This window comes from Desmodus rotundus, chromosome 2 (assembly GCF_022682495.2).
Source record: "Desmodus rotundus isolate HL8 chromosome 2, HLdesRot8A.1, whole genome shotgun sequence".
NCBI classification, from domain to species: Eukaryota; Metazoa; Chordata; class Mammalia; order Chiroptera; family Phyllostomidae; genus Desmodus; species Desmodus rotundus.
In genome coordinates, this window is record NC_071388.1 from 174,635,814 (window position 1) to 174,661,059 (window position 25,246).

Consider the following 25,246-nt stretch of genomic DNA (forward strand, 5'->3'; position numbering starts at 1 on the left):
TCTGGATCCTCCAACTCCTCTGCAGCAAGAAGTGATAACAACTTTGTAAAGGTTGAACAGGCAGCATGCTTAGGGCCGTGAGTGAAATTCAGTCGTCTACCAAGTGTATGACAATGCAGAAGACAAAGGTTTATCTGTGTGGATCAACTGAATGTACAGTTTGATACATTCCTGTTTGCAGGGCTACCTGAGGTATTACTAGTCCTGGTACCAACCCATACACATGCAGATGGAAACATCAAATTCATCAAGCAGCTGCAATAAATTCAGATGCTTTCCAGAGCTGGCAAGGTGATGTCAAGAAAGTTAAACTTGAAGAATGAGACTTAGATTTCTAAATGAGATCAGGGAAAAGAGAAAGCAGAGTTAATGGGGAAATCAAGACTGAAAGAATCAACATTACAGCTGCACTTGGAGGAGAGTTTACAAATCAATTCTTTCTGCTTCTTCTAAAATTGTTCTACCAAACAACTGACACTGTTATATACTTTTTCTTTTTGGTTTATTTAGTCTTTTTTTTTTTTTAACACAGCAAGTGTTAGTTCAACAATCTAATATTTGGGATACATTATTGCAAAATAAGGACATAGCTGTATAGGTTAAGCCATTAATACATTTGTTAAACATCTCTTTTATAAGACAGAGCAGCTTGCTAATACTGACTTGGATTAGGTTTATTAACAAGGTTACTTATAGTGAGTGGTAAAAACTAAAGGTAGGGATTTGCTCTCTGCTACTTGTCTTTAAACTATAGTTTAATAATTTTTCAAAACATTTGCACTCTGTAATTAAAAATAAAGCAATACTGTAGTATAATGTTATGTGGCAGTAAAAATTACCCTCTCTAAATATATGTGCATGTATACATAAATACTAGCATGTTTTAAGAAACATTAAAATTGTGTGAAGTTAACGTATAAATAAAATATGACCTGGAGTGAAATTACCATTATGTATTAAAAAAGGAAAGACAGAAGGCTTCCCTTCCCAAGCCTTTGATTTTAATATCTTTTGAACCAACATTACTACATTTGGGGTGTACAAGTTATTTCAAATTTGAAAAATATTATAATGAATAGTATGATCCAACTTCCTAGAAAAGGCAGTATGTGTTGATTAATTTTAAAGATTTATGTTCATTCCAGTGATAAAGAGACTACATCCTTTTGAGCTTCCTTAGATAAATATTTGTAATATCTTTTATTTCTTAAGGAAAAATGAAGCTTTAATAAAGTAAAATGTTTTTTATATTATTTGAAAATGTTAGAAAATAAAAATGTTGTGAAAATATAACATTACTCCAGGACATACTAACTTCTTTAGTATCTTTATAAAGAGTGAAATGCTAATATTATAAATATTTACTTTTAAGCATATACATTTTTCTCTGCCTTAATTTTCTATGGCATTCTTTGTTTCCTGTTTCTCTCATTTTTCCACATCTCTTTCTTAGTTTCCTTTTTCTATTAGTCCCTACTTTCTACATATCTTCATTAGCTAGAAGTTATAACCTTTCAATTTTTACTTCATTTTCAATAAAACAGTGATTTCTATTAGGTAGATGGTGAATTGAACTTTCTCTTCTACATTTAAAAAAAAAAACACTTTCTTTTTAAAATTGGCAGTAGTTACACCGTTAGCTTAAATACACCTGTATATTGCATATAACACACTTGAAAAATAACAATTAGATTCACAGGGTTCTGTGGAAATTCAATACATTATCGGTACACTATTAAGCAAGCTTATGGAATGACAAAAAATAAATCACATTCATGACTAGTATCTTAAGTAGACTCTCGTTTTTCTGACTAAGCCAAACAGATCAGTGTTTTTCAACTGCTCCATTGCTTCTTCTGGGCACTCTTGGAAAAATTCTACAGAAACAGAACTTAATAGCAAATTAGAAGTGGAGCCCTTGACACGTTGCCTTCCTAGTAAACCTTGGTCACGTGTGTGCTGCTGCTGCTGCTAGGTCGCAAATGATTACTGCCTGGACAATAACACAGTGGGGATGGATAGCGCTGGGGGTGTGCAGGAGCTTGCTCTAGGCTCTGGTCCGCCACCTAACTGCAGGCACAGGCTGGGCACAGCAGGCTGTGCCTCTTAGGCTGTCTGGTCCACCTGGAGCACAGGTGGCTGCACCGGCTCCTCGTCTGACTGCTCTGCCTCTTTGGAGGTTAGCGCGTAGCCTCCCTCATAGCGCACCTGCCGTGCCTGTGCCAGGGCCACTGGCTCTTCCTCGTCTTCCACAATAGTCAAGTCCACGTTGCTGTCCATGCCAGAGTTACTCCCTCTCGAGGCTGCCCTCCCAGCATCCCCCTCGGCCCCCTTCCCTTCCACCAGGACATTGGTGAGGGATGTTTGGGAAAGATCTTCTGTGAATGAGCTCTCCTCGTGGTCATTCGGCATCTGGTCATTGCTAGGCATGTCTTCGGACTTGGTTTCATTTTCTCCAGCGCTTTCCCCCTCTCGGACTTTCTTTCTACCGAAAGTGAGAGTCGAGACCTTGAAGGGGGAGCTTTTCCCTGAGGATATTTTCTGCTGATTGGAAATGAGAGATTTCTTAATCTTCTCTCTCCTCTCTACAGATACAATCTTTGTCCCCAGCTGGTTCATCTTTTTCTCGATGTTCTGGCGAGAGAAGGCTTTCTTGAGGCTATCCACTTTCCGGAGGCCGGATCTTTTTATTTTCTCTGCTCTACTTTCTTCAGCGTTTTCCTCTGCACTGTCTTCCAGGGCCTCCCCATCGTGGGGCAATTCATCATCCGATGAGAGGTCCACCGTGTGCAAGGTTTCCTCCAGGGACTTATTTTCATCAGCAAGTTCCTCCTTCCCTTCCGCGGGGCTGCAAACGGGCTCTTTCGCAAACACGCTAGCAGGGATCTCATTTTCTTCCTGAAGAGATGGACAGGGTAGATTTCATGTTAATAACACACTCCAGAAATTCCTGAACAGCTGTAATTACTGTATGTGTTTTGGGCTTGATAGAAACCAAGTATTTTGTGGCTTCAGTTTTCGAGAACATGAAGAGTTAATTCTAAATTGGTCACGGCTTTCCCCCCAGCCTTGATAAGGCTGAGGGCTCCCTAAGGAGAAGTTTATGAGGGTTTCTGGCAAGGGCTCTATCAGTGACAGGCAGAGGGGGAAGTGGGCTGTGGCTTGGATAGACCGGGAAGCTGCCTAGATAAAGGAGCTAAAGTAAGTTACTGTGAACCTTCTCTCCTATCCAGCTCTGTTCCTGCCAATATCCCACTGAAAAAGAGCCTGGAGGTCAAGCTGGAAGATAAAAGACGGGGGCAGGGGAGAAAACCAGGAAGTCCTCAAGTGTCAGATACTGTGCAAAGCCTTGATCAGCTTTCCTCCCCAACCAGAAGTCAGAAGTAAAGATATGGTCAACCTTGGTATCTGTTCAAAAGTGCACACTAATATTTCTGATGACAAAATTTCAGAGTAAGAGAAGCAAGGGCCAGCCTTATTGGGGACCCACGCACAAAGCCTTGTGGTTTAGTATATCCTTCGTGGGCATTAATAAGGGAAGGTGGTTTACTATGGCCGTTTTTAGAGGAGTAAAGGAGAATTATGATGCCAAGTGCAGCTTATTAAGCCTCTTGTTAAACAGGGCTTCCTGGGGCAAGACTAAATCAGCTTGCATTTACACTCAAGAGTGAGGAGAGAAACCCAGTAATCCCCCACCTTCCCCCCGCCACCTCGTTATTCCAGCACACCTCTTCCTCCAGCTTCTAGGCACGCAGGCAAAGATCTGCCCCTTGCTGTGTCTCAGAGTGCGAGGGAAATGGTTCTCCAGTGTTGCTAAGTGGGGAGATTTGAATTTAGACTTGAATTTAGACAGACTTGGATCACGCAGCACAAAAATCCCTTGATTTTTATATTTTTCTTTGAATGTGGGAAAATGAGAGACAGTCAGCAAGATGCTTTCACATTGTCATTGAAAGAAATGGCACAGTAGAAAGAACCTGTGACAGGAAGCCTGAGTCCCAGTCCTTGCCGTACTGCTAAATGGCAGTGTGACTTTTAGCAAATAACTTAATCTCCGTGGGTCTGTTTCCTGCAGACATGAACAAGATGATATGATCTAGATTAGCAGCTTTCAAACTGCACTTCCACGGACACCAGACGTTTTGCAGGAAGGCCAAGGCGGGCCAGGCTCCACAGCCTGTACCACCCTGGCTTCAACCAAAGCTGTGATGTTACCTGATTGTATTGTGGACCGCCCAGTAAACTTTCAGTTTGAAAAATAACTAGATTTAGTGAATTTAAAAGTCCATCTGGGATCTAAATTTCATGCAAAGTTCATGTTAAGAGTAAGAACTTCCCTTCTCATTTTGTAATTTTGATTGATGGAAAAATTGGGGTTATAGTGGAAAATGTTCTCTGAGAGTGAGCCTGCATATTTTTTTAACTTCTTGCTACAAAGACTAAATGAACAAAGTTTTGATATAGAGAAACTTGAAAATCCCTCTCCCGGTTACCACTGAGTAATATAATTATGATACTCTCAGAAAAGATACAGCCCTGTGTCTCCCCCTTACCAACACATATGCACTCGTACCAGAGCCCTTCCACAAACCAGTTGGAAACAGAGGATCAAGTCTCGGGTAGATGTAAGAAGCAGAACACCTGATTAAATGGAATCCTTGGTAGACCGAAGAAATCACAGATTGTATTTTCCAAAAGCTCTCTCCACACCTTCCCATTGTGAATGCCCAAAATTATCAGGAACACTGTATACAAGACAGAGTTAATAATTCGAAGGGGGATGGGATTCCCACAAGTCACTGATGACATGGACTTTTACAGAGAGCAACTTTCCCATGTTTCAGATCTCAACTAGCCCCTTTTTCATTGGCATGTGCTCCCCATAAAGGTGGAATTTTTGTTTCTTGTTCACTGTTATGCCCCAGTGACTAGAATAGTTCCTGGTAGCTCCGTTGCTATTTGTGGAGTGAGTATGTTGGGTAAGGTGGCTTTCTAAGACAGCCCTGAGGGTAGCTGGAGTGGAGACTGCTCCCCATTGGTTAGGCTTAAAGACTGCAAAAGAGTGGGCCTGGCTGTGTGTCTAGAAGGAAGTTTGCTGACTGTTGCTGTCACCTGGGAAATGAGGAGAAACTAAGGTATGAGGAGTGCAATGGTTTCCATTTTAAGGAAGGATTTTATTCTCAGAGGATGAGTGTGACTGTAAGAAGGGCAGGCTGCAGAACTAGCTAGGGCTTTGATAATCCAGAAGCAAAATTACTTCTCAGGTTTGACAGAGGGTTGGGATGGTTTGACAGAAGTTGCTTACAGGAAAGAAAGAAACCAAAAGCTCAGTGAAATGTTATTAAAAGCCCTCATGGCCCTGGATGGTGTGGCTCAGTGGATTGAATGCCAGCCTGCAAAACAAAGAGTTGCTGGTTCGATTCCAAGTCAGGGCATATTCCTGGGTTGCAGGCCAGGTCCCCATATGAGGGTGTTTGAGAGGTAACCACACATTGATGTTTCTCTCCCTCCTTTCCCCTCTCTAAAAATAAATAAATAAAATCTTTAAAGAAAAGCCCTCAATGAAGAAGGCAGAAATTCAGGTGGAAAATTATAAAAAAATTAGTCTTGGTTACAAGAGAAGATGTATATTTGCATAGTATAATCTCTCTGAGTAATCAAAGGATTATCCTGATAACTTTCCTTTCTTCAACCTCAACGAAAGGTAGACACATTCACTGTACTTCTAAAATAATTAAACTAATAATTTAATACTTTTTAAAAATGTATATTTTATTACTAAAAAAAGCACAGTCACTGTTGAGTCTTAGATTCTTATCTCTCTTATTATGTGTCCTTTGAGGATGGTCTGAGGAAAGTTTGGGATAGTGTGATTCAGTGGTGATCTGTGGTAGATACACACTGAGTATATGAGGGCAGTTAAGGAATTGTGGGAAACCCAATTGAACTCTTTCGTACAATGCCAGGGAAATTTATACAAGTACTCTTTGATGCCAACTATGAAAATAAACCCAGCAGGAACAGACATAATCCAGAATGATTTGGATGTGTCTTTATGCAACTGGAAACAAGTGAGATATGTCTTCTTGGCTAACTGCTATGCATCTGCTGTCATTTTAATTACTCAAGCAGCATTGTGTGTTCTGTCTACTGAATGGTGTTTATTTTGTGCCTTCTATAGCATCCACTCTGAAGGTGAGCCTTTGCCTTTTAACACAGGAATTTGTAATGTCCAAGCTCAAGTTCGCCTTATCTCTTCATAATGTTTGTTTAGAAGGAGAAAAATACTGACATTCTTCAAAATCTCTTTAGTAAAATGTATGCATGGTATTCAACTATGAAGTAACTGTTATGATGTTGGAAATTCAACTTGAACTTCAACTGGATCCTCTGTAATTGCAGTCCCCCTGGTGCCCAGTCTTACCTGCACACACATTTTGTTCAGGACACACACACCTCAAAGACACACTTGATATTTCACCTACCTACCGGTGAGGCTACACTTCCGCCTCCTGTCATAATGTTTCTAATCTGCTCTCTCTGAAGATTTCAAAATTGTTGGCTTTTTCAGGAGGGAGGGTAAATACACATCTTCAATTCTGTCACTTACTTATGCTGCTCATGTATCTGCTAGGGGTTGTGACTCCTTAACATGGCTTTAAAAATCCCTTGTGGGTTGTATTGTTTCTCGGGTAGTTTTACCCAGTAGAAGCCCCCAGCAGCAGCTGACTATTTGCCCTGCAGATTTATTTTCAAAAAGATACCCAGGCACCACTGATGCAGCTGCTCCTGGTTCTGACCTTTCCCAAGGACCCTTAGGAATTTTTCAAAGGAAGGGAGAATTAAACAGAACTCTTCAAACATATATGAATGACACACTTGTAAGAGAAAAGGAACAGAAACAACTCTTGAGAAGTGGTATTTTCCCTGCACTTCAGCTTGTTTGCTGTTTATATTAATGCTAATGAACTAATAATTCCAGGTGTATCATATATATAGATAGAAACACAGAGAAACTTGCCACCATGCTGGACACTTTTTGGGTTGGAGCTCCTAGAAGCAAATGGTTATACATATATATAGATATGTACTCTTTAGAAAAGAAGGAGACTCTATGGCTAGCCCACAGTAACTCATTTAAGGCTTGAATAAGGCAGACAAGCCAGCAGTTTGCTCTCCTGTCACTAACTTATCATCCCTGTTGTTAGAAGAAAATAGCAAAGGCTGTCATATTCCCACAGGGATGTGGTGGCCTCTTGGAGGGGAATGAGGACCATAAATTTGTGTTCATGAAATGTTTTATCCAATAATCTCTAAATACTAGTTATTAAAATGGAACTATGCCCACCTGACATTCTGATTTATGGGTCTCTTTTACACATTGATGGCTTTCTCCGATTTGTGTTTCTGAGGTATAGATTGCCAAGTGGATAAAGCCATTGATTAGAACTGCACCCCTAAGGCAGCTGTCGGTGGAATCAGCAAGTCATAAGAATAAAATGCATTAGTTATAATCCCTGAGCAGTCTTTCACATTCTGGAGGATTTAAAAGTTTCATTATTTTTCAGTGTTATCAAGGGTTCAATTCTTTTTTAAGATCACACTGGTTAGGTGTTCTTTGTTACACACCAACCCCCCCCCCCAAAAAAAAAAAACAAACAAAAAACATGCATACAACAAAATCACACTGAATTATTTAAAAGCTGATGTATAAAAGCCAGTACGCATGAACTTTGCCCTAGTGGGATTATGGTGTTTGTTTTTACTCATTGCACAATTCAACTCCATAATTTCTACTGTTAATAAAATGAAACCTTGCTAGTCACTTTGTTTCTCAGGGCCTCTTCTCTTTGATATATAGTGAGGTTAAATTAAATGATTATTAAAGTGCTTTCCAGCTCTAAAATATTCAATTCTGTGATGTTAACCTAAATACTATGAAAACTAGTTAACAAATTACAGAAGCAATCCCATAGTATACTAATGCCAAACATGTTTTGTTTTATGCAAGAATCAAAACTATGAATCCTGAGCTGCATTTGAGAACGTTTTTCATTCCATTCAAACAAATAATAGATTACAAAACAGAAGGGGTAACATTTACTTAGAAAGGCTGCAGCTGAGAATTTAGTTTTTTAATATTTGAGCAGGAAGTAATGATTCTTTTGAAGAAACACCAACAATAATCAGTTATTCACTTAAAGTGCCCAAGGGAATGCTGACATTCAATAAGTGTAAATAATAACAATAAGGACTAGTATTTTGTTTATCTCATAAACTAAAGGGCACTGGATATACAGCATGTTGAAACCAATAACCTACTATGGGAACATTAATCAATGTGATATAAACATCGTGAACTGTCATGTAAAGGTATTTTTTAAAAAAATTACCTATGTTCTCACTTCTTCTAAGTCTGAATTAATTGAGCAGTTTTCAAAGCAGTGGCATTGGACAAAGTACAGTCTTTAAAAAAATCAATTTTAAAAAGTAGTCTGAAGTACCCTTTTAACACGTTTCTAAAATTCTGATCTCATAGAAGGAACCCGAAAGATGAATATTTGAATACATTTAAAGGATTGATTCTCCACAAATGTACCCACAGCAAGTATCTAACCTCTACTCTTTTCACCCAATTTCACAATTTTATGTGGATGAAAGTGTAAGCTGTCCATGAGTACTCTCATTTTCTTTTCTGGATTTGAAATCATTCTCAAACTGCTTTTTCAAATGATCACTACTAGAACCTTAAGAGGATATAAGTGGCTATCACACCCTCAGGCAGGGTCAGGTACCTATGAAATTCTAGTTTCTTCAATCAACGGAGAAAATTTCCTCTGAACTGTAAATTCACTGACTTTCCATACAAATTCTAGTTTTAGTAAAAAGATAGCCATACTTATGGGCAAAGAATTAGCCTTATTACTCTTTAGCATTTGCTTTTGGATCAGTAACCCCTCTGAATCTTATTCCATTTATACTGAGTTCCTGTCACAGTATTTTGAATTTGAACATTGATCTTAAGCTATTATTTAAAAAAATATAGAAAGAAAAGCTGCTAAGTTTAACAAGGACTTGACAATTTAGTTTATTACTTAAAGGGAAATGAATTTTCCCCAGTTTTAGATACTGCTGGTTATAATTTGAAGTAATTGCTAAGGCATGAGAGGCTTAACAGCTACAACAATGTAAATTTGGCAGATTTAAATAAATAAATGACATGATTTAAACAGGATGAACTAAGAACAAAGTTCAGAATTTTAGAAAATGCAAATGTGTAAGTGTCTAGATTCAACCAACCAACCATCCAGCACCTGTAGATTTTGGAGGCTGTAGCTGAACCTAAGAAACTAGAACGTAGTCTTCTAAACACTGAAGTACTAAATACGCTCAAGTCAGGCGACAGATTTCCTTTCCTCACTCAGTTCTTTTATTTTTCACTTTAATTTTTTTGTCCTAGACTAGAAAACCAATGGATTTAGCATGGGAAAGACTAGCATAATGTTCAAGGGAACTGAAAGTGACAAAAATAACTTAAAGATGTACAGTGGTACCTGGCACAGGATCTTCCCTCCTCATCTTCTTAAGGTCCAGGAAACATCAGCCCTCCGCTGCGCGGGAAAGACTGTGCAGCTACCAAAAGGGTCTATTTAGGGAAGGGTCTTTGGGTGGTGTCCTTTGCTTTCATGGATTGCCGGTGACATGAATCTGATTTCAACATGGTAGGTGTCACACAATGTATGGTAGGGAGTAGGAGTGTGTGAGTGTAAGTTTTAATAAGTCCTAAATGAAAAATCATAAGCATAGCTGTTTTAAGATCCTGGGTAAGGTGGGGTGAGTTTTTCCTCAAGAGGCATATATCTAACTAAGCAAAAGTGTAGGCTCCCCTCAGTGCAAATGCATTTCAAATATACCCAGGAAGAGCTTCTTTCTATTCCTTGAGTTCTTACACCATGCCAGTCACTAACCATTTTAAATATGTTATTTCATTTACCACATTTTGCCATGTAGAATGAACACTTTTTTGTCCAAATTTTTGAGGGAAAAATAAAGATGCGCATTATACATGGGTATAATGATTACATTCCATGGGTGGAATAACGGGTATAATAATCCCTCACATAATGTGCACAAAATGGGGTGCATATTATACGTGGCAAAATGCGGTATTCCTAGGAAATACCTCTCTCACCCTAGGAGAGAGATATGAGGGGGGAAGCATTAATGTTTAGGAATGCATACTTTGGATAATCAATTAAATGTGAGTTGAACCCATAGCTTCATTGCTTGCTTACTAAATAACTTTAGACAAGATACAAACATCTCAACATCCTCATCTGTAAATTGAGGTAATGCACAGAAAAATACTTAGTAGAGTAATCAAGGCTTATTAAAAGCTTTAAAGTTTTTTTTTTGCTCTTTTTAATATTCTCAGTGCACAGATGAGGAAACAGAAGCTTGTTGGAGAGGCTATAAAATGTGCTCACTGCTGGCAAGCAGTGAAACTAGGGTTTGAACCAGTGTCTGATGACAAAATGTATCTTCTCAAGTCCTGTACTAAAGCACTCTCTAACACAAGTTATTATTTTATCCACTGGCGTAATTACTACCCTGGAAACCCTTGCTTTAGGAAAGATCAAGGGAAAGAGCAACCGTTCCACTGAGGAACTGCACTTGCATTTGTTTCTTCAAAATAATCATCATGTAATACTGTAAAGTTGAGATTTCTAATGTCCTTTAGGCTAATAAGGGGTCTTATATAGCTTAAGAAAGGTCCAGTTCCTTGCCTCCTAAAGCGCTCTTTTTAAAAATAAGTGTTCCTGGGGGCTGCCTACTAAGAGACCCAGAATGGAGCCTAAATGCATGGCCTTGGATTCTCATAGTTTCCTTTCCCCCTTGGTCTAGAGCACCCCTGTTTCACCTTTCACTCACTATCAGGAGAATTTCTTCCATTTCTGGCTGCAATTTCATACCTGTCAATCCAATGCAACAGAACAGGAGACCATGGCAGAGCTTCAGCAGCAGCGTGTGTCTTTAAGAGCCCCAACAATTCTTTTTTAAAATGTCAGATTTAAAATTCTCTTGAATTTTTAGTCACATATCTTCTCCATCATCCCCCCAACATCTACAGAACATCCGTAGCAAATCAAAACAAAAACTGATTCAGAGAAATGCGATTTTCCTGTACTAGATAAATACTTGGTTTTTTCCCCTCCTGAACTGAGGACTAGGACAGAGATAATCTCTTTGATTCATACCGGAAGAAGGGAAATTTCCTTTGATGACAGATTTAAACAGGTCTGTACATGTTTAGTTTTGTTTGGAGATCAGTATTTAATTTAGAAATGCCTTGAGAGCTAAGATTTCTAATATCTTTTAGGCTAATATTATATGGTTTAAGAAAAGTGCAGTTACTCTATCTCTTCAGTTCATCTGGTACATGAAAAGCTATTCCATTTGCATCAAAAACTAAAAAACTTCCAGGCTGCAAAAAGCCTGTAAGGTATAGGAGGACATCAGCTGCCTGAGGCTTCACAACAGTCAAGTGCAATTTGGGGAGGACAAAAAAGCAGCCAGATGAGTCTTTCCTTTTAAGGGGGAAGGAGGCTTAGGTTCTAACTTGGCAGAGCAGATTCATTTAGAGAAAGAAGGCTCCCTTGGTTTAAATCCCAATTTCTAAATCCCTCTTGGGAGATGAAGGCTCTTCTTGTGTGCCTTTCACAATCAAACAGTAGGTTATAGCCTCTCTCCTCCAAGGCTCTGAAATCCTCTCCTATTCACATGGTCACAACAAGACAGCCCTGGGGCAGGGACGGATAGCAATTGCTTCCTGGGCTCTGTGCTGGCGGGGTTCCACTGGGCGGAAGGGCTTCCAGCATTAGGCAGGGCTGCCTTTGGATTCACAAATGCCCACCCTTGGTGGAACAACAGCCCCCCTGCAATCTCCCTGTCCCCAGATAGCCTCTTGGTATGTTAATTGCATCATTGATGCATTAAAAAAATTAAGCGGCCTTTTTATTCTAAGGCAACCACTTGAAGCAGAAAATAGTCAAGACCAGCCTTTGAAAATATAACTGATAACACTGCTTTTATTTTACTTTGCAGTTGTGGTCCCTCTGAGCAATGAGAAACATCTCTAGTGTGTTTGTAAAGAGTTATGCTCTATCTTTTTAATGCATCATTTGCTAGAAAAGACCTCAACAATATTGCTTTGGCCAAAAGAGTCTTAAAAAGAAGAGGCTAGTTCAACTCTAATGGAATCGGTCTTCAATACTTGGTTCATCCCCGAAACATTGTTAATCTTTGGACAAAGGGATACTTAAAATGGCTATGAGTTAAACGTTTTGATTTAAAAAACAAGAAAAGAAACAAACAAAACCCTCACATGATGACCTCATTTGCACAAAGAGTTAACAAACAGCCACTGAATTAATTTGCCCCGTCCAGCTAACAGCTGCAGTCAGAGCCCCAAGTTCATAAAGCACAGAGACAAACAGATTTGACTAGGGTGCTGTGCACCTGCTCACCTTCTGCACCCGGACGGAGTACATCCAGGTGCTCCCTGACAAATGACCCCAGCCTACTAACCTCTAGGACATGGACTTTGAGTTTAGGCTACAGTGACCTGGGAAGTTCCCACCCGTGTGTGCAGGTTTCACCTTCGCCTGCTGAAAGTAGACAGGGACAATGTCTGTGTGTTTGATCCCTAACAGGCAGGACAGATGTACAAGGGGTTGTGAGAGCCAGGCCAACTGAGATCATGAATGTTGAGGAGTCCTCCTCCCAGTTGGGTGGCAGGAGGAGTAGGGGGCACTCACCTGGAAGATGAGCACTTTGAAATGGTTGCGTCTGAGGAGCTGGGCGTGGTTGCTCTCCAGCCGCTTCACCTGTGCGCACTGCCTCTCCAAGCGCTCCTTGACCGCCCGTGTGTGAGCGCTGACCTTGCGGGACTTGTCCAGCAGCTTGCTCACTGTGTTACTGGTGGAGGCCTGGTACTTGGAGAGCTTGGTGAGATCGTTCTGGATGCCCTTTACCGAACCCTCCAGGCTGATCTGTCGCTGCTCCATTTTGTGCTGATTCTCCTGCACGGCATCCATCATCTTCACCAGCTTGTCTAGGAGCGTGAGCACCGTGACGGCGTTCACCTGCGAGTTGTCTCGGATGGCCTCGTCCGTGCTCCCCAGGTTCAGACTGGGGCTGGGCGTGGAGGAGGGTACCGGGCTGTGGCTGGCCGGCTTCTCCTGCCGCACGTCAGAACCCGGGTGCTGGAACTTTTCAGCTTGGGCAGCGTCCTCCTCCATGGCTGAACAGGTGGGAACCTGTGCTCTCCTTGCTCCCGTGAGAAGGACGGCGTTGAGGGGTGCAGAGCAAGGCAGGCTGCTTTGAGCTCAGAGCACCGCTCTCCAGGACTGGCAGGGGTTCAGACAGGCAACAACTGGCTACTCTGATCTGGGGAACTGCATTCCAGCTGCTTTTAAAGCCCTACTCCACCCAGTGGGAGGTGAAGGTTACAGAACTGAGAACCACTCAGGGTTCAGAAGTATGCACACACTTCCTAAATGCGTTCTCCCTGGCACAGGCCACAGGGCACTTTCCTGCAGGTTTAGCTTTTCTTTCCTATTCCTCTTCCCTTTTTAAAATAAGCTCAATGCCATATTTCAATCATGTTTCATCTAGGGGCGGAGAAAAACATGCTAACTTGGCCCAGTTCCACGGCCTCCAATTGGCTAAAGCTTGTAAACTTTTCTGGCTGCTATGCTACAGATGCAACAAAACGCCTGTTCCCCCATCCTCTTTCCTGAATACAACTTATTCTAAAGGAAAGTATTGTTTGCATTTGCCCTAGAACTGACTGATGAGCTGCAGAACGGCCTGGTGTCCCACTGGGAGGGGCCAAGTTTAAAGGGTGCTTGAAGACAAGCTTGTCTTGTTAGTTTTTAATTTTTGAAGGAATGGAAGTAAGCCTGATAATGACAAAGTAAACAACCACAATTACCCTTTCAATGGGGATACAAGATAAACCAAAAGAGACTGAACTTCAGGGATGTTAAAACATGTAATGTTGTTATGGATTGTTATCTTGTAATAGATGGAAAATTTTTAAATGACCACTTAAAAAATATATAGTTTCCTAGAAGGAGCTCCTACCCTTCTTGACAGCACAGATGGAACTAGAGAGCATTATGCTAAGTGAAGTAAGCCAGGGGGTGAAAGGCAAATACCATATGATCTCACCTATAAGTGGAACCTAATCAACAAAATAAATTACAAGCAAAATATAACCAGAGACATTGAAATAAGAACAAACTGACAGTAACCAGAGGGGAGGTATGAAGGAAATAATGGGAGAAAGAAGGTAAAGGGCCGTCAGTGAACATGCATGAAGGATCCATGGACAAAGCCAAAAGGGGGGAGGACTGAGGGTGGGAGGTAGGGGTGGGTGGGGTGGGGGAAAGTGGTGGTGGGAAAATGGAGACAACTATATTTGAACGTTAATAAAAAATGATAAAAAAGATAAAAGAAAAGTTGAAGAATCATATTTAAAAGGGCAACTTTGGAAAAGTAAATGCGCATCACAACTAGAACACATGTCCTCCATTATGGGCCACGCTATCTGAAAACCACGCCAGAGCTTAATAAATAGAAGTATGAGTCTGCACAGTATACCATTTCAAATGTGTGAACACGTAAAATTTAATAAACCAATGGCTTCTGTACCTATAAAAATATATAGTTTCTTTTGAGAAGTAAAATTGAAAGAGGAAACCCCTTCTCCCCAGTAAATAAAGTCTGGTCTTTTTAAGCACTTATGCTTATCTGTTTTAACTAATTTTTAATCCCTGCTGAGAGATTTTCTCAAATGCCCATCTCTGCAAGGCATTTATTGACACGTGCCCAGAAGTGTGACTGTTAGGAAGGTTGAGCTGGAGTTTCTGAAGTACTTCTAATGTTTGACATTTCCAAATTCTTGTTCAGTGAAGTGGCACACCTGTTCTCAAATGTGGCCCTCCTAAGCTGAGCCCTTGGGATGTGGGGCTTATTTCCTAAAACGACTTACATGCTTGAATTGGTTTTAAATGTATTCAGCCTTCGAAAGTGCTTTCAACAGGAAGTTTGTAAGAGGCCTTCTATGAACAATTTTGAGAAGCACAAATGCCAGCTCATATTGGATCAGGGGTTGATAATGGAAAAGCGCCATTCTTCAGTGGCAAAATCTACACGTAAGCCAATCAATCTGTGGGTCATTTGTTGTCACATTGATTGAATTTGTGCATTTCCACTGTCCACTCAGTTCTACGATGAACTATTCAGAAGATACTAATACAGCATGATCTAAGACCCTGCCCCTGCCCTCAGTGAGTATACCTGCTGGTTAGGCAGATGAATGAAAGGTATTTACAGTGGCCACCAATGATTTTCTCAGGTATTTGGTACCCCCCCCACCAAACCCACTTAATGTGAATTTTTTAAATTTTAAAAGTAGGAACAAAAGAAGTGAAAAGATTTGTTTGGAAATTTATTATTAAAAATGTAAGAAAATTGTTAAAATTCATTTACCTTACATTTAACAATTCTAGGTGGTCAATGATATGTTAAATATTAGAACAAAGGATGAATCAAGTGCTGACTGAGAAGCATAATTTTCTAACAAAATTATATGGTATCATGGTACAATATCCTTTTACATTTGACTTCTGTGGGCAAATCATAAAAAGGGTCATTATTGCAAAAATATTTGAAGGCTTCATCAGTTTCTCAAGAGCCTCTCTTAAATTTTGACATTCAAATCATTCCCTTTTGAAGCAGTTACTGTGCCATCATCTGGGTGGATTTTTTCTTCTGGAAATGTTAACTATTCCAGCTGCAGATTCTCATTTGTCAGAGGAGTTGCCCATGATTCAAGGGCTTTTCTAACATTAACTTCATCAGCTTGATGAAGGTGATATGATTTCTTATGTACTCTGAGAGATTTGCAGTTTTACATTATAATCACTGTGCCCTGATTTTGCATTGATTTGCACTGATTTTTGCATTGCATCATTAGATATCGTATAATCCTTTAGATGAATAGAAACCTTAAAGACATGGGGTTGAGGTGGGAAAAAGAGACAGGCTAATTGTTAAACAGGAAGACAGATTTGCAAGTGGGCTTATTTATTTTTAAAAATTAATTTTGGGTAACGTAAGTAGCGTCTCATAAACAGTTATCTATTGCTGTGTAACAAACCAGCCTGAAATTCCAAGGTTGAAAACAACAACAATCGTGAGTTTTATTTACTCATGTTTGTGTGATTGGCTAGGCTGGGCTCACCTGGCATGGACATGCTCGCTCAGCTGTAATGGAATCCGAGGTGGTCTTAAACACATGGCTGGCTCTTTAGCTGGTAGCACTAGAATGTGGGATTTGTCGCCTCTTGGTCTTTCAGCCTCCAGGGACTCTCCTTCTGATCTCTCTAGTACGGAAGCCAAACTTCTCTACATTGTGCCTCAGGGAGACTAGGCAGTGAAAGCAAAAGCTGCAGGATTTTGTAAGGTTGGAACTCTCCTCTTGTCATTTCTACCACATTCAGTTGTTCCAAGCAGGTCACAGGCCAAGCTCAGATTCAAGGGGACAGGAAATAGACCCCAACCTTTTTTATGGGAGGAACAGCCAAGTCCCATGATAAAGGGTAAGCAGCATGCAGGAGATTGTCATAGCCATTTTTGAAAATAATCTATCTCAACATAAATACATTTTTCTTTCAAAACACTACTACAGATAAAGCTAAAGTCCTTTTTCAATCACCATTTTCCTTCCTTCCTTCCTTCCTTCCTTCCTTCCTTCCTTCCTTCCTTCCTTCCTACCTTCCTTCCTTCCTTCCTTCCTTCCTTCCTTCCTTCCTTCCTACCTTCCTTCCTTCCTTCCCTCCTTCCTCCCTCCCTCCCTCCCTCACTTTCTCTCTCTCCTTTCTGCTGGGTACAGTGAAATTTGTTGATGGTGCATGACAAGGTAGTGTTCTCTAAACCCCTTCCCTTCTTCAGGGGGCCTGGGATAGGAACTGTGGAGATTCTCAGTGTGTTGGGGACTGGTTTGGGGCAAGGGCTTTCCAGAAGCTGAGGGCCTCTCTTCTCCCTGGGGCTGGTTGTCCAGGGGGCTCTCAGTCCTTGGAGGCCATGTGGGCCATAAGTTCCACCACCTTGTTGCTGTAGCCAAATTCATTGTTATACCAGGAAGTAAATTTGACAAAGTGGTTACTGAGGGCAATTCCAGCCCCAGCATTTAAGGTGAAGTAGTGTCACTGTTAAAATACCAGGAGGCAATCTGGTCCTCAGTATAGCCCATGATGCCTTTGAAGGGCCCCCCTGATTCCTGCTTCACTACCTTCTTGATGTCATTGTATTTGGCAGCTTTGTCCAGGGGGCAAGTCAGATCCATAGCCAACGCATTGGGGGTGGGGACATGGGAGGTCACGCCATTGAGAGTCCCATTCAACTCAGGGATGACCTCACCCACAGCCTTGGCAGCACCAATAGAAGGAGGGATGATGTTCTGGGAAGCCCCTTGGCCATCCTGCCACAGATTCCCAGGTGGACCATTCATGGTCTTCTGGGTGGCAGTGATGGCATGGACTATGGTCATGAGTCCCTCCATGATACCAAAGTTGTCACAGATGACCTTGGCCAGTTGGTGGTGAAGGAGGCATTGCTGACAATCTTCAGGGAGTTGGCATCCTTGTCATGGCTCACACCCTTCACAAATATGGGGATATCCACAGAAGGGGTAGAGATAGTGACCCCCTTTCACATGAACCCCAGCCTTCTCCAAGGTAGTGAAGACGCCAGTGGACTCCCAAACCTATTCAGCACCAGTATCGCCCCTTTTGATGTCAGTGGGGTCTCACTCCTGGAAGATGGAGATGGACTTTCCATTGGTGACAAGCTTCCTGTTCTCAGCCTTGACTGTGCCTTTCAACTTGCCATGGGTAGAATCACACTGGAACATGTAGACCATGCAGCTGAGGTTAATGAAGGGGTCATTGATGGTGACAACATCCACTTTGTCAGGGTTTGCAGCCCTGGTGACCAGGCACCTAATACAGACAAATCCATTCACTCCGACCTTTACCATCGTGTCTCAGGGTTGCGGCTGGCACTGCACGGGAAGACATGGCTGTCTGTGGAACAGGAGGACCAGAGAGCCTCACCATTTTCTTTCTATTCCTTCTCACCTCTTGTCAGAGTAATCATTTTTATGGATTTGAAGTCTATCCTTTAGAACTTATATTTACAAATGATTAATTCATTAGTGAATAGTCATGTTGTCATGTAATTTGCTTCATTGCACAACTTCATAACCATAGGAACTATGAGGAACTATAGAATGGGATCCTGTCCTGTATAAGATGCCTGTAACTAAGGAATATACTATGACACAAACTTAAGGGCGTCAAGAGTTTATGCAAGGGGGAAGCAAAGGCAATAAAAGAGAGCGTTGTCAATGGGTTAGAATCTGAGGTGACTCTTAGCAGGCATACTCACCATTTAATTGACCTAAATTAAGTTCTATTTCTGTCTGAGAGAAATGGATGAAATTCAGCAATTTTTAAAAGAATTAAAAAAAATTAAATATACTTATTTAATTATGATCATCCTTAGATGATTATGATCATCCTTAGAAATTAGGTAGTGGAACTTAGACTTGATACAATGGCAGTTAGGAGGCTTCTAGAGGTTTTTGACATGAAAGTGATGTGTTAAGAAGTATTACAGCAATAAAATGTAGCAAGGGGTTTCTCAGTTGGTAATATTTCTTGATTGGCAAATAAGTACTAAGCACTGGGGATGTAAAGATGAGTGACGTATATTTAACCTTTAAAGGCCCCCACTATACTGGAACTAGGCATGTTGACATATACTGGGTCTAGGTATACAGATGTGGTACTGGATTGGGGTAACGTGAGAGCTTTAATCACAAGGTATAGCTAGGAGTCTGAATCTTCTGTCTAATCACTAGCTGTCTACTGCTATCTCAGGTCTCTTAAGTTATATAAACACAGAGGTCACTCCAGGAAAATGCCTACTTTTCTACTGGCTAGAGCATCTGTCTCAATCTTTATGTGGTTTCCCATTCTGGATCATTAGCATGCTCCAAGGCTTGGCTAACCTATTAGCATAACTTATAGACCAGAGGCAACTCAATTGCTTCCTTTTTTTTTTTTTCCATTTAAACCTATATGGGGATCCTGACACTGTAGGTCTTGTTACTGTGGCAGTGATAGAAGGTGGGGATGATGAGCTCACAGAAGAATAAAGCTCTTCTTCAAGCAGAAAAGAATAAGCTGGGTACTCCATGTATCTGTTCTTTTGAGCCTGATATTGGAATTCAAAAGCCTTTGAAAGATTGGGTTGCCTCTTTAGCAGGAGGTTATATGAATATGTTAACCACATGGAAGGAAAGAGGAACAGTATAATAACTTTTTTTTAAGGAAAGGAGGAGACAGAGAGAGGAAACAAAAGAAAAGGATGGTGTCTACAGAAGGGAGAAGAATCTTTCCCCTTTTTATTATTCTTAATGAAAATGCCACCACCTCTCATACACTTGCGAAGTCCTTAGCTTTTGGCTATTGAGAGGCAAATCTCCATGGATCTTTCAGAGCAGATACAATGAGAGTCTTTTGTTTTGGACTGTCTTTTCAAGAAGGTTTTTATAGTGAACAGCCTTGGAAAACAGAGATAGTAACAAAGAATGGAGAAGGAGCAGAGGTAGGATGATATGTCACCTGCTATAGTAAGGACAATGTTCCTTCTGGGGCAGAGTTTGGGCAGGTTGTTTGCAGGTTGTTTGTAAAAACCTGGGGTTTTCTAAACTTGAGCTTCCTTAGATACAAATCCATGGCGTGTGCAGTATCCACCTGCACCCACCTCTGTGTTGAACATGAAGCTTATGTGCCTATGGGCCGTCGTGAGTAGTAAAGTCTTTGTCTCTGAGACAGGAGTCTCATACCTTCTGCCATGAAACTGTGGCAGGTTAACTTGTTTGCTTGCATATAGGGTAAAATATCAGATCATTCACTGTTCTTGACACTGATCATTTTTAACCTAATCATAACATCTTGCATGAATGAAGTTCACTGAATAAATGAGAATATGGAAATATGTTTAAAGACACTGGAACCAGAGGTCTGACTAACTCTGGGATCTCAAATGGCACTTGCATCTGTATTATTGTGGACTGAACCTTGCATGGAGATAGAATGTGCATAGGGAGATGGTTTTTAGTGGTAATCATGCCTTGGCACTATAGGGGCTTCTGCTGCCAGGGCATGCTCACTGCTCAGTGCTTGAGGGCAAGCTTTTACATCAGAACAGTGTCCCCAGCAGCCTACTTACAAGGTCTTCAGTAGGTATGATGACATCTCTGTGGTTATAGCTTTTATTTTAAAGGCTGAGGAAAATTCCTATCAAAAGAAATAAAGTTCCACGTGCATATTCTTGCTTCGTAGTTTTAGGTTTGGTGAGTGGCATGGATATTTGCTACCCACATTTATCATGCTTCTAAAAATGCATTCATTTATAGTTTTATTGAATATTTATTGATCACCAATCATTTAAAAGGAATGTGTCCATTTCCTGAATGTACTGAGTAACATATATATACCCTGTCCTTATAGAACTCAATGAGCAAAGGAAGATATAGAATGTGTGTTTCCCGTTGAGATTATATTCCAGGGATATGTCGTGTGGCTGCAAATTATATGCTACTCTTCCCACTGAGAGGTAGAATCTAATTCCCATTTTTTTATACCTCAAATAGCTTTAGTGACTTGCTTGGTCAACAAGAATGTGCCAGAAATAACACGCTGGGACTTCTGAAGCTGGAACATAGGAAGGTTTATAATTTGCTCCTGGGTTTCTTGGGACATTAACTCTGGAGGAGGCCAGGTCTGTGTAAAAAAACTGACTATGTCGATTCTGTCATGCTATGAGGAAGCCCAAGATAGCCACGTGGAGAGGCTACAAAGAGAGAAAAATACGCGGCTAGTCCTGGCTGTGTCAACTATCTTTAACTGGTTGTGCACCTCCTTTTGCGTTACTTGCCCGTGTGAGTCCTGGCCATCGTGAAGCAGAGGAGAGTCACCCCTGCCGCGCCCTGCCCTGATTCCTAATCCACAGAACTGAGTGTGTAATGAAGTGATTTTGATTTGATGTCACTAAGTTTGGGGATGGTTTTTGATGCAGTAATGGATAACTGTGAACAGGCAGTTCGCCATGCAAATGCAGTTCTTTAAGAATTATTATGAACAGTCTAGGTTTGTTCCTAGAACTCCTGCACTCAACACTTTTTATGTGTCCTACTGTCCCAAAACTTAACTCTTAAAGTAATATTACAAAAGAAAATAAAAGACGGTGTTTAATTATTCTTACCCTAAGAAAAACTTAACTCTGAGATTGATACCAAAAGTGGTGGGATAAGCATAAACTAGGACAACGTGAATTAGGCAGAAAGGAAGGCGGAGTGGAAGGATCGTGTAACCACACCTGGCTTCACTCTACAGCGCATCCTGCAGTGGGTCCAGATGGAAGTGAGGGCGCAGTTTGTAGGAGCTCAGAAGGTCCTGCTTTTTCCTTGTCCTTTTCTGAGGTAATAGATACAAATTAAGTGTTCACTTGCACTAGAAATATTAATGATAAAAGGCATGTGCTTCTATGACCCTAATCTCTTCCAACCAAAGTCTCCATATAAGCTATAAGGAAATTATATATAAATGAGTGACAAAGCATAAATAATGTACAGTTTTGACATAAAAGGTAGATTCCACATTACTCCTCGAGTACTGTCATTTAGGAAATGCCATGTATTTTTTTTTAAATTATTCTAAAGGGACTTGCATTTTCAAGGACTCCTCTGCCTCTTGGACTCCAATTTCCCCATGTGCCATTTCCATCTTGCTCCGTGCCTTCCTAGTTGTGAGCCCCAACCCTTGCTGCAAGCATCATGGAATCCACTCACACAGAGTGTTCGCTTGGTGTAGGGAATGTTAACGAAACTTCAGGGTCAGAGTCAGGGACAGGGCTGACATCTTTCTAGTTTTTCTCTTCCAAGTTTCCTGTCTTCTGCTTTCTCTTAACCTCCATTTCCTAGTTGATGAAGGGAAATTTTATTCTAATACAGGCTCTTATGTTTTATCCTTTAGATCAAGGGGATAAACTATTATTATCATAAAAGACATTTCCAATCTCCCTAAAAAAGAAACAAAACTCTTGTTCCAGTAAGATAACTAAACTCCTTAACATATTGTTTTATTGTCAAGATGAAAGAGACACAAGTTAGAATGTTGTTCATTCATCATTTATTCATTCACACATTCAACAAATGTTATTGAGCAACAAGTAGGTGCTGGCAATTTAGCAGAGAATGAGACATAAAGTCCCTGTTTGTGTGGAGCTTATACTTTGAGGGGTGGGGGTAGAGACTGATGAAAATAAAAATGCAATGTAATTTTAGACAGTGACGAGTTACTATGAAGAAAAATAAAGCTGAATAATGGGTTAGAGAGTGACAAGAGTGTGATCTTAGATAAAGTGGTCATGGAAGTCCTCTTTGAAATAGGGCCATTTAAGCAGAGATATGTGGCAGGAATCCAGGTGAGAGGAGATTTTCTTCTGTAGAAATATAGTGTGTTTAACCCACTGATAGAGTTTTTGGTAGGCACATATACACCCAGCTAAGGACTTCACTTCCAGTCTCCCTTTGAGTTAGGTATGGATATAGGAGTATTACCAAATTCTGTTCAATGGATAGAAGCAGAAGTGATATGGGCTGCTTTTGAATGCTGCCCTTCAAAGGCCTAGGTGAGGGCCCCAACTGATCACTAGTTTTCTTTCCCCATGTTTTTCCTAGGAGGAGGCAAGGCCTACCTGGGTGCTGACATGGAAACTATTGAATTGAAGATTGAAGATGGCAGCCCCTCTTGCTCCCTCAGATCTCTCCCTCTCCTGTCCTCTTTTTCTCATTCACTCTCATTGCTCCTGCCCCAGTGGATTTAGCTTGCATAAAGAGTAATAGTTAAGAATATGGACTCTTGAGGCAAATATCCCAGGTTCAAATACCAGCAAGGCTGTATAACTGGACAGATTGCTTTTTCTTTCTTGGCTCCAGGTTCTTCTTACAAAATCATCATCATCATCATAATTATTCTTATCTTATTATTATTAGAGTTTGTTAGGAGGTTAAAATGAGTACAGGTGAAATGTTTGGACTAGTACCTGTAACATGGTAAGTAGCATATGTGTTAAATAGATAAATTAAATAAATAAAAAATTCTTAACATAACTGTTTAGCATCTTTAGTAATTTCATTTTTTTTTCAAAAATATTTGCAGGTCTTGTGGTACATACACCCTATTCAAAATGCATACTTCTTATGCTATCTCTTTCTGACACTTTGTGGGACACCCAGGGGAAATATGAAGAGGTGTCTCAGTCTTTCCTACCAATAAATTAATCACCTACTTTAAGTGAATTGCTACATGCTCAGCATAGACTTAGAACCTTAGACAACACAAAAAAATATAAACAAGGTCGTCATCCTGAAGAAGTTTAAAATCTTTTGGGAAAGGCGAGACTTACGCACAAGAAGCAATTAGAAGACAATACAAGGCAATGTCTAATGAGGCGTTGAAGTTGTCCCTTTTCAGTCTCAGGAAACCTCTTAACCTCACAATAACCTCAGCTTTTGCTTTTCTCATTACAGAGCCCTAAAGCAAACAGGAATTGAGGCAAAGAGATTTAAATTAGAAGAGTAATTTAGCAATAATGCTGTTCTTATAATACAGTACTTTTCATGTATGTTGTCTCAAGATACTGCTAGACCTTGAAAAACAATACTTGAAGGAAGTGGGTGGGAATTTGCTATTTTTTTTTGTTGTTTCATTCCCCCCCCCCCCCCCCATGACTACATGGCCTCTTGGAGAGGCCTAGGGCTCTGTGAGATGAGCACACTCACTTGGCACTTCCTTCCTCCAAAGGAAGACCTTCTCCAGCCTCCTCCTCTGTTTCCTGCCCTTTCCTTGGCACCCTGGTGCTCTTTATTGAGTCTTAACTCTCTCCTAGGAAGAAAATTCTAGAGATTCCTTTAGTCACCTGCTTCAGAGTTTAATAAGCCTTTTTAAGTAGTTCATTCTGAGGTCTATTTTGTGAATTTGTTCCTTGAAGTATGGTGAATGAATACTAAGAATTGTATTTGCTATTTCAGAAGAAAAAAATCAAGGACAACAAAAACTCCTCACCCTGTCTTAAAAGAAAGGTATATTAACTTGAAAGCTTTAAAGAAGTAAATTCCAAAATGCTTTCTGTAACCAAGTCTGGTATTTGTCAGGAAGTTCATTGATAATTTAAATCCTTATTATAGCTATATAAAACCATTTCCTCTCATTCTGTTCTGTTTTTGGAGTTAATGAACATCTACATAATGGATTTTTATTAATTACCTATTAATCATTTTTCTATAATTTCTACATATTCATGTTAAAATTTAGGATCCCTATTGAAGCTGTATTTATATAGAACTAACTGAAATAAAATATTTTTATCAAAAATATTTTGGCAATGCAACACATCTTTGCAATAAAAATTTTTGTAGGCAAATAGTGGTGGTAGCAAGAAGCACTTGCCTGGTGGTTCACACTTAGAAAGCACTTGAAGTATCTTGAATTATCTCTGAATGTTAAAAATGTGTGATTCTAAATTCCTTTCCCTCTGGGCGGGCTCACATGTTTTGGCCTCAAAGAACTGTTGTCTTAGTTGAAGCTATGGCTGGGCTCCAAATGGAAAAATAAATAACTCCTAAGTGAGCCAGAAATCCAGGTAACAAGCACAGGTGACAAGTGCTGAGGGAGTAAGGGTCTGGCTGGCTGTGCTCATGTGCGTGACTGCTTTATTAAAACATGTTTTGAGTATCTCTTTCTGCAGCAATTTTAAGCTGTTGCATAGACACGCTCATAATACCAGGCCTGAATAATGGCAAACATGACCGTGTTATAATGCAAAGGAAACTTGGTCTTCAGGCCTTACTTTCCTCATTTGTAAAACTTGTCCGCTTGATTTCTAAGGCCTTTTCTAGTGAGAACATTTTATAATTTAGTGAATACTTAAACTCACTTTATAGAGTAATTTTGCTAGTATTATGTCAGATTTTCTTTAAAAAAATATCGACAAACTTGTGGATCTGGGATGTCTCCCAGTCTGGAGCTAGACACACTGTCCC

At 40.4% G+C, this 25,246-nt stretch overlaps 1 protein-coding gene and 1 pseudogene across 1 annotated transcript; both read right to left on the reverse strand.

The window, feature by feature from the left end:
• Positions 1-1,811: 1,811 nt before the first annotated feature.
• Positions 1,812-13,603, reverse strand: CAVIN2 (caveolae associated protein 2). The gene is made up of 2 exons (XM_024564040.4): positions 12,819-13,603; positions 1,812-2,898 (listed from the first exon to the last, which is right to left on the reverse strand). Exons 1-2 carry the CDS (start codon positions 13,299-13,301, stop codon positions 2,107-2,109), a joined length of 1,275 nt encoding a protein of 424 aa, XP_024419808.2. The 5' UTR covers positions 13,302-13,603; the 3' UTR covers positions 1,812-2,106.
• A 3,535-nt stretch (positions 13,604-17,138) lies between these two features.
• On the reverse strand, positions 17,139-18,109 carry LOC112307644 (glyceraldehyde-3-phosphate dehydrogenase-like; annotated as a pseudogene).
• Positions 18,110-25,246: the final 7,137 nt, after the last annotated feature.

Bases quoted from the DNA above. Each gene is read 5' to 3' on its own strand.
- CAVIN2 (XM_024564040.4), bottom strand. From the start codon at position 13,301: ATGGAGGAGGACGCTGCCCAAGCTGAAAAGTTCCAGCACCCGGGTTCT. The intron at 2,899-12,818 runs GTGAGTGCCCCC...CCATCTCTTCAG, and splicing joins TCAAAGTGCTCATCTTCCAG to GAAGAAAATGAGATCCCTGC.